This window comes from Fukomys damarensis, unplaced genomic scaffold (genome assembly GCF_012274545.1).
Source record: "Fukomys damarensis isolate Sample0158 unplaced genomic scaffold, DMR_v1.0_HiC HiC_scaffold_2, whole genome shotgun sequence".
NCBI lineage: Eukaryota > Metazoa > Chordata > Mammalia > Rodentia > Bathyergidae > Fukomys > Fukomys damarensis.
The window spans coordinates 60,329,594-60,339,465 of NW_022900914.1; the positions used below are offsets into that span (position 1 = coordinate 60,329,594).

The 9,872-nt window shown below is 40.9% G+C and overlaps 1 protein-coding gene across 3 annotated transcripts in view; it reads left to right on the plus strand.

The window, feature by feature from the left end:
• Mrpl35 (mitochondrial ribosomal protein L35) overlaps positions 1 to 9,872 on the plus strand; it is a 21,228-nt gene continuing 11,356 nt past the window's right edge. Inside the window, exons 1-3 of one of the 3 annotated variants that reach the window (XM_019207681.2) lie at positions 1 to 290; positions 6,921 to 7,110; positions 8,167 to 8,311. In XM_019207681.2, coding sequence (XP_019063226.1) covers positions 248 to 290; positions 6,921 to 7,110; positions 8,167 to 8,311 — 378 coding nt within the window. In that variant the 5' untranslated portion in view covers positions 1 to 247. The remainder of the gene's footprint in view (positions 291 to 6,920; positions 7,111 to 8,166; positions 8,312 to 9,872) is intronic. The other 2 variants (XM_033765256.1, XM_010625674.3) reach the window with 2 other exon arrangements.

A 9,872-nucleotide genomic window follows, 5' to 3' on the forward strand; every position in this document is an offset into this window, starting at 1 on the left:
CTTGTGAGTCTGGGGCAAGAGGATCGCCCTCTCCCCCGCCCCCATACATCCTATATGCTTAGGACTCCGGGCAGTTGTTTGACAGTGGCGAAGGACAGAACCTGACACGCGCCTGGTACACATTCAATAAGGATTGAACTGACCACGCCTCTATCCCTCCCCTGACTCCGCCCCGGTTGATTTTTCTCTATTCTTCTGCTCTGGAGTTTTTACACCCCAGGCGGCCACCGTAGGTGAAGGTGGCAAGATGGCAACCTCTGTGTTAGGGAGAGTCGTGAGAGCCTCCTCAGGTCAGTGGAGAGCAATGTTTTCCATTTATGCCTTCACAAGATAGAAAACTGGTGTGGGGTGGAGTGTTTAGTCTGGAGATTAATAAGAAAAACGGAATCTTTGTTGCGGGGGGCGGGGCGGGGATTGCTTCTAATTTTGGAGCGGTGGGGCTGGGACCTCGCACCGGGTCCCCGACTCGTACCCATGCTAGTCTGTCTCCCGTTCTCCACTTCTTTATGAACTCCTTCTTCTCTATCAAACAGCTCAGAGATACAGGGGTAAAAGGGATGAGGAGAGCACAAAAACTGGCACCTTTCTGATATACATAAGGGAGCCCGCAACTTACGACCCTTGATCTTGAGTCATTTAATTTCTCTGAATTTTAGATTCTACAGCCGTAAAACGGACATAATACCGCCTAGCTGGGGATTAAATAAGCTCAGACGCGAGTGTGACTAATTTATTACTACAGTGTTAAGTAAAATGGGGAGCATAAGGTTTCTTAATTGGGAGATAATGGAAAAGCAAGACTTGTTGTAAAAGTTAAAAGTCATTCAATGTGGTAGGATGATATGCTGTTTTAACCAAAAAAGTGTCAAGTTAGTGTTAAAAATAAGATCAAGAAGAGCAAACATTTTTCTAAGTGTTAGAGAGCTTTTTTTTTTTTTTTTTTTTTTTTTTTGGGTGTTTTTTTTTTTTTTTTTTTTTTTTTTGGCACAGGGGCTCGAACTCGGGTCCTTGTGCTTACAAGGCAGGCAGCAGAACCACTGAGCTAAATCCCTGGCCCGAGAAGAGCTTTTAATATGTGGGATATTTTCACACAAAACATAATACTTATAAAGACAAATTCATATAATGTGTATGAGTGGTTGAACAACTGGGAAGCAAACCTGTGTAGTTAAAACCCAGGTCAAGACAAGCCGCTTCTCTCTCAAGATTTCCTTCTTCCCCCAGATGTGAATACTATTCTCAATTTTTATAATTATCAGCTTGCTTTTTTTTCCAGTAGTAGCCTTAGCGTCTGTATGATACCCTTCAATAGCATTGTTTTACCTAGCTTTGAGCTTTACATGAATGGAATTGTTCAGTATGTACTCTTGTGCCTGGTTTCTTTTACTTCATGCGATTTATTCTATTTGCATGTACATCAAATGCTTCTTCATTGCCATAGTATAAAACTTAAGTGAACAGTCTGTAATTCTCCATTCTAATGATAGACGTGGGTGTATCCAGTTTGGGGGTCATTTAGGTACAAAGCTGATTGACCTTGTGTCCTGGTGAATAAGTGTAAGAGTGTTTGTAAGGCATGTGCGTGTGAAGTATAAAACTAATGAATTACTGGGTCAAAGGATGTGTGTATATTCAGCATTGCTTGATATTGCCAAAGTTTTCCAAAGTGATGTGCTTATGTTGTTGCCCAACACTTGGTGTCATCAGACATACAAGTTTTTGTCAATCTGATGGCTATGTAGTGGTATCCCACTGAGGTTAAATATATATTTCTCTGATTAGTAATGAATTTTAGTACATTTGCATGGATTGACATTTTTGAGATTTTTTTTTTTTCAGTACTAGGGGTTGAACCCAGGGCTTTTACATTGAACTATCCCCCAGCTCTTTTTTATTTTAAGACAGGGTCTGGCTAAGTTGCCCAGGCTGGGCTCAAACTTGGGATCTTCCTGCCTCAGCCTCCCAGAGTGGAGGATTACAGATGTGTACCACCACACTCAACTTTGAATTTCTTTTATGAAATAGCCACATAAATATTTTGCTCATTTTTCTGTGGGTTTTATTGATTTATACTTCCTTATAAATTCTGGATACATACCACTTTTTTGTTCATGCATGTCCAGTTTCTTTTCCCATCCTGGCCTGTCTTTTTTACTTTATTTGGAGTGTCTTTTGCTTTTGTTTGTTTTGTTTGAAACAAGGTCTAGCTATATAGTCCAGCTTAGCTTTGAACCACTGTATCAACCAGGCTGGCCTCAAACTCTCTGTCGTCTTGCTCCAACCTCCTCTGAGTTGCTAGGATTACATGCATGTGCCATCACACTTGACAGGAGTATCTTTTGATGAAGTTTTTATTTTTATCTATTCATAATCCTTGTACTTCTTAAATAGATGATGTAAATCATATAAACTCACTATGATACTTAGATTCCATTACTACATTTAAAGAAATGAAACAGTAGCTTTTTGTTTGTTTGTCTGTTTTGAGACAGGGTCTCATTATGTAGTTGAGACTGACCTGGAACTATGTAGCCCAGGCTGGTCTCGAACTCACAGTGATCCTCCTGCCTCAGCCTCCCGAGTGCTGGGGTTACAGGAATGTGCTACCACACCTGGCTTTACAGTAGCTTTTTTGATGGCTTATTTTTCAATGTCAATATTTTAATTTTTTTTTTTTTTTGAGTACCAGGGATCAAACTCAGAACCTTGCACTTGCAAGGTAGGTGTGGTGCTGTTCTTGTTGCTTATTGCTGGGGACAGAACCCAGGGCCTTACAGTGTTACTCCTGCACTCTATCCCTTACCATTTTAGATTTTGCATAAGAATGTAGGAAAAGATATATGGTATAATTTTTCAAGGTTATTTTTGGAGACAAAGGATCAGAAAATTTATAGACCCTTGGTCTGGATCCTCTTGGGCTCGCCCTCCCACCCAGTGACTTATGCCCTGCAGGGTTTTTTGTGATTCCCTAAATGTGCTGTACTGTTTTGGCTTTTAACCTTCACACTTTCTATTCCCTCTGCCTCGTATTCCTCTAAAGTGGCTTTCTTTCCGGGTACTGGGGATCGAACTCAGGACCTTGCACTTGTGAGGCAGGTGGCAGAACCACTGAGCCAAACCCCCAGCCCTAAAAGCTGGTTTTGTATTGTTTTGTTTTGTTTTTTTTCAAAAACATCTGTGTCTCTATAACAAGAATGGTTTAGCAATGACCCGTTTGTGTGAAAATGCCCCAGCAGGCCAGAAAAGTGAAGGAACTTGTATTTACTTCCATTGATTTGTGCACTGCACTTTTATTCAGTTGAAGTTAGACTGTGCTAGATTTAACATACTAAAGCACACAGTTATTCAGTTAGTCTACCTTGAACCCACTATGTAGCCTAGGCTGGCCTCGAATCATATGATCCTCTTCAGCCTTCTGAGTGCTAGGATTACAAGTATGGCCCATCACACCTGGCATAGTTTAATTTTTATGAAGATTAATAAATATGCCTCAGACAGCTTCAGAGCTTTCATAAAAACTGAGAATAGTCCATAAAGAAGTCAGGCAGAGAGTTTGTGTTTTTGTTATTTTGTTGTTGTTTGTTTGTGGGGTTTTTTGTTTTGTTTTGTTTTGCTTTGTTTTGCTTTGTTTTTAGACAAGGTCTCATTATGTAGTTCAGGCTGGCCTCAAACTCACTATGTGGCCCAGGCTGGCCTCAAGCCCATGGCAATCCTACCTCAGCCTCCCGAGTACTGGGATTACAGGCGTATACCACCACACCCAGCTGGAAGAGAGTTTAACCCAGTGAATAGCAGCAGTCAATTAATTTGGGAATAGTTTTCAGCCAATGTGGAATTCACCTGCTGTACTGTTATCCTGCCTGCAATTATTTATTTCTTTAGAATGTAAGGAAAAATTTTTTTTGAGATACCTTCCTAAACTCAGGCTATACCATGGCTAGGACATTCCAAAATTTCCCCAGACTATGATGGTTATACAAAAGTGAAACAGAGCTGAGCATGGTGGTGCCAGCCTGTGGTCCCAGCTATTCAGGAGGTTAAGTCAGGAAGATGGCTTAAACACAGGAGTTTGAAGTTGGCGTCAAACTTGGGGCAGCATAGACTCCTCGTCTAGAAAAAGAGTGGAAGGAAGAAAGTTCAGAAAAAGAAATTTCTTTTTGCTTTGTTTTTGGTGTTTTGAGGCAGGGTCTCCCTTTGTAGTTCAGGCTGGCCCTGAGCTCACTGTGTATCACAGACTGGCCTCCAACTCAGGGCAATCCTCCTGCCTCAGCCTCTCAAGTGCTGGGATTACAGGCATGCACCACCATGCCCAGCTGTTTTTTGAGACAAGGTCACACTCTGTAGCTCAGGCTGGGTTCAAATTTGTAACCCTGCCTCAGCCTCATAAATGCTGTTATTACATGTGCCATCACCACGCCTGGCTTGAAATTGGTTCTTGTGTTTATTTTTAAATGAGGTTTTACATTTGTTAAAGATAGGAAAAGAAACAGGTTCTTTAGAGTAAATTTGGGCCAAATAAAAGGAAAAGAAGTGAACTGTACAGAAGAGAGTGAATTGCACTGCAAGAACACAGTAGCTGAATTTGGATCTTTTAAAGTAACAACTGGGCTGCGCAAGGTGGTGCACACCTGTAATCCCAGAACTCAAGAAGTTGAGGCAGAAGGATCCAGCCTGGACAACATAAGGAGTTCAAACCAACCTGAACTGCATAGCAAGACCCTGTCTGAAAAAACCAGACAAACAAAATATAAAGACCAACTGGCTCCTACTTGAAAGGGAGGGAAGAAAAAGAAACTAAATTGATTCTTTTAAAGAAACTGACTCTAAGGGCTGGGGATGTAGCTCAGCAGTGCAGTGCCTGCCTGGCAAGTGCAAGGCCCTGAGTTGGATTCCCTGTACCAAAAAAAAAAAAAAAAAAAAAAAAAAAAAAGGAGAAGAAGAAACAGACTCTTAGTTGACTATTTTCCTGTGGATTTATAAATTTGTTCTAACATTTTTTTTTCTGTACATGAAATTTGTGTATTCCAGACTTTCTGCTCAGTTCACCTAGGATGGTTTCTCAGAATTTCTGAGGTTTTGTATTTTAACTGAGACAAAGCAAGAGCCAGTACCTGTGAAAATTGGGATATTTTCTTATCTCCAATCTTCCTCTTTAATTCACTTATTTTTTCAAAGATTATCTTCTGCCTTATAATCACATCTGCAAATCTTTTGAGTTGTTTGAAATATAAATTATTTATACCCAGATACTTGAATTCCAGCATTGAGTAGAGTATTTGACTTGCAAGGGCCAGTATTAAGGACACTCACTGATTTTTTTCTAATCTTGGATTCAGAATACTACCCTTTCAGTTTGAAGATTATTGTCTTTAATGGATAAGAGAAAAGCAAAGTCACTGTCTGCATCTGCTACCTGCTAACACATTCATGTGTTGCATGACATTTCAGTTGAAGACGGACCACATATATGACTGAGGCTGTTCACAAATAGCCCTGCGCATGTAGTAGACTGTACTGTTCAATTTGTGCAAGTACACTCTTAAGCTGTCCGCACAGTGATGAAATCACCTGCTGCTGCTGGTCTACAACACACTCCATATTAAGTGGTGCGTGCCTGTGCCATGTTTGCTAGGCATTCCTTGGCTCTTTGTCTGCTGTTAGGGTTTATTAAATGTTTTCTCTGTGCCAAGTACTCTTCCAAGCACTTTATGTTTCCTCTCATTGTGCTCTCCATAATTAACCAAACCTGAATTTGAGGAAACTGGAGCACAGGGAGGTTAAATAACTTGCCTGTGGACAAACTGTGAGTGTAGTAGAGGTAGAGTATGAACCTAACCAGTGTGATTCAAACCCTGGCCCAGCTGGTCAGTAGATCAGTGCAGTGGACAGTAGTCCCCACTGTGGTTCGGACTCAGGTACAGCTTTTTTTTTTTATCCAACTTCATTGAGGTAGAATTTACATACTGTAGAGTTCATTTTATGTGTACAGTGCAAGAGGTGCAGCCATCATCACATTGCAGTTTTAGGACCTTTCAGTCTTGTGGAGTTTTTTTAATGTGTGCATTCTTGAGTCCCACATTACACTCAGAATCACTCACAGAACTCTGAATCCACTTGGATGTTCTGACTTGCACAGTGGCACAGTAAGAAGGATAGATAAGAGGACCGCATCCAGTCCACATGTCCCTGCCTTCCACTTGCCCCTTCTCATATCCCACTGCTGCTTCCTGGGCATCTCTGCTACAGTCAGGGAAGCAGTGTGCAGCCTCTGTCTCCTGTCCCCACACACAAGAGTATCAGCCCCTCTACCAGTGATAGCAAATGTTTTAGAGCTTCAGTAATGTTTTAGAGCAATGATAACAGCCCACTGCAACACATGCTACAAGTTCGCCACCACTGCCTTAGACGTTTGTTAATGTTGCTCATCCTCTCCAATATGTGTTCCTCCTCCTCGAAGGGCCTGTTCGTATTCAAGAAGAGAACTCAAGTGCCTCTCTGTTGTCTTCACGTATCTATCTCTTGCTCCTCTGTTGCCTTTCCAAGAAGTGCTTGCACTTTCAGGTCTCTGACCTGCCACTACACTGAGTATAACAAGATCTGGGGATGAGAATTGATTTACACATGCATACTTTGTCTCCTAGTACTGCATATAGAGCCAGAACGCATCAGACTGCATTTTGATGGTAGTTGTATAATCTCTAAATATCCTGAAAGTCATTGAATTGAGCCACATAACATGGGTAATTTGATGGTATGTAAACTACGCCTCCATAAAGTTGGTGGAAAGCTCTATAGGTAAGTCTGATGCTCAGGACATTTTAGTTATGTTTAATATTTGGTTGCTTTGGTGCATTAATGTTAAATGTCTGCATATTTTGGAATATTATATTAAATATATGTGTTTTTCTGTGTCTTTTCAGGAATCTTACGGCCCATAAATATTTTGGCATCTTCAGCCTATCACAACCATGCCAGGAATGCCTGTCTCAATTCTGCACTGTCCAATGGACATTTTAGTCTTACTGACACACCAGTTGTTTCTTCTGCTCCCAGACTTGTCACATCTGTCAGAAATCTGACATATGGATATTCTGGAATGATCCTTAATAGGTAGAATTCATTTCAATGAACATGATACTTAGACAGAATTTTAGAATATTCATTCCTGAGCTGAGGATAGAGCACTTGCCTAACATTCATGAGGCTGTGAGTTTGATCCCCAGAATTGAAATAGAATATAAAAAATATTCATCCCAAGTGTGGTGGTTCACACCTGTAATCCTAGCACTTGGAAGGCTGAGGCAAAAAGATCCCAAATTTAAGAAAATCCTGGGCTATTTACCAAGTTTAAGGCCAGCCTGGACTACTTAGGAATAGCCTGTCTCAAAAAACTATGTATAAATAATAAAATATTCATGCCTGCAAGACATCTTAGAAGGTGGTGATACTCTGCCTATCTGGCAGGTTGTCTGCCTGCAATGGTAGGCTGTCAGAGTGGAGAGTATGATTGACATTCATGTGCCTAAATGCCAGTAGCAGGAACTACCAGAGCTTTGCTCTTCTTTTTTTTTTCTGTTTTTCCTTTTGCAGTACTGGGGATAGAACCCAGGGTATTGTGCCTGTTAGGCAAGTGCTGTGCCACTGAGCTACACCCCCAGCCCCAGGGTTCTGATGTGTACATGGTTTCCTCGATGGAAGCTGTCAGGCAAAGTGGAAAGTGGACAGGATGCTTGGCTTCCAAGGCTGGGCTGTGCATGGTCTCTGTTCAGTTAAGCACCTCCAGGTTCCCAACACTATACTCAGCAGAAAAGACACACATAGAAATCAGGTTATTAAAATAGAGTAGGGTAAATTCATAGGGGTGGGGTTGGGTTTTGTTTGGTTATTTATATTTTACTGCTGGGCAGTGAACCCAGGTCTTTGTGCACGTTTGAACTCATTCTACCACTGGGCCAGACCACTAGCAGAGGTACATTTTAAGGTGGTGGTAGCTGCTGTTCTTATTTACACATAGCATCTTAGAACATTTGAAGCAGTATTATATATTAAAAGTTACCTCCATTCCAGTGGATCAGCCTTACTCATTTCTAAGTACTGTGTAGAAAAAATAGGTTTTATCCTTTAATCAGTCTGACTGCTGGTTAAAATTTTTATGATCTATTTCAGAGTGGCTCCCTTGCTTCCCAATGTCCTAATGGTGCCAGTCAGAACTCTAACTTACTGCAGCACACGAAAAGGCAAGAGAAAGACTGTAAAAGCTGTTATCTATCGGTTTCTTCGACTTCATTCTGGCCTTTGGCTGAGAAGAAGGGTGAGTTTTCATACTGTTACCTAATTGAAAAAGCACTGTGAGCAGGAGATTAAAATGCAGCAGGAGCTGAGCAGTGTAGCATAAGCCTGAAATCGCAGCTATTCAGGCAGCTGAGGCAAGAGGACTGCAAATCAAGGCCAGCCTGGGCAACTTGGTGACATCCTGTCTCAAAAATAAAAAGGGCTGAGGCTATAGCTGAGCAGTAGAGTGCTTCCTTAGCATGTACAAGGAGGACCTGGGTTTAATCCCTGGTACCCAGTAGTTTTTAAATTAAAAAATAAAAATAAGGAAAATACAGTAGAATTCAGTGAGCCTGCTCATGGCATATCTTTCCAGAATAGTAATTTTACAGCTGTGCATAATTACCAGCTTAATAGGCATCTCTTTGTGTAAGTAGCTCCATATTAAAAAAGCATGTAAGTAGGGTGTGGTGGGACATGCTTGTAAATCCAGCCCTCTTAGAGGCCGAGACAGGCAGATTGGCCAACCTGGTCAATTTAGTGAGACCCTTGCCTGAAAAAATAAAAAAGGGCTGGGTTATAGCTTGATGGTAGAGTATCCCTGGTTCAGTCCCCGGTGTTACCAGAAAAAAAAAATCCTAAAAGCATTCATAACACAGTATTACAATAGCAGAAGTCTTCGCTCTAAGACAAGTTCATTCACTTTTTGCAAGGCTGAAAGGATTATTGCCTGTCAAATAAATGATCCTCAGCTCTCCATTGAAATGACACTGTATTGTTTCCTACACCAGTCAGCAGCAGCTGTACTGAAGTTGTAGTTGTAGTTTGTGAATTTTTTGGACCATTAGAAATGCACCATCCTCTTTGGTACTATACCATTTGTTTCCAGGTCCTTGTCTGGTCCTAGATAAAATGGGTAGTTTTTTTTTTACCTTCCTTTCCACGTCTCTTTTCTAGGGCCCAGAACTCCCATGTTACTCTAAAGGACTTGGTCACACTCCCCAGTTATACCTTGCCCCAGTTTAGTGGCCCCAAAAGTATAATTAAGTGCTGGGATTGCAGTCATGTGCCACTAGGCCTGACTGGAACCAAGATCTCTTACCATTAACTTGGTTTCTAATCTCACTTCCCCTGTATTTTGCTGTTTGGTTTTAGCCAAGCATTCACTAAGGTGCTACCTAAGGTCTCTTCTAGGGTTTGTTTGTTTGTTTGCTTGGTATCAGGGGTCAAACTTGGGACCATGTGCTTGTGAGACAGTTGGTAACACCACTGAGCTAAATCCCCGGCCCAGGACTTTTTTAGTTTTAATGGGCTATGATCGTACTTTTTATATTTAATTTTTATTAAATTTTTAAATAAATTCTTCATAATTAATAATCATAGGTAGTGTATATAGAAGTTCTGGCTTAATTAAATAGCTTCACTACTTCCTTCACCACTCTTGGTAATATTTTGGTAATATTTACTATATTCACTACTCCTTCGAAAAGTATTCCTATAAATATGTCAGTAGTGTGCAAAAAGAATCCAGTGAAGCCATATATTTGAGAACTATTCCTCAGCCCTTGTAATACTCAGACTTTTTTTTTTTTTTTTTTTTT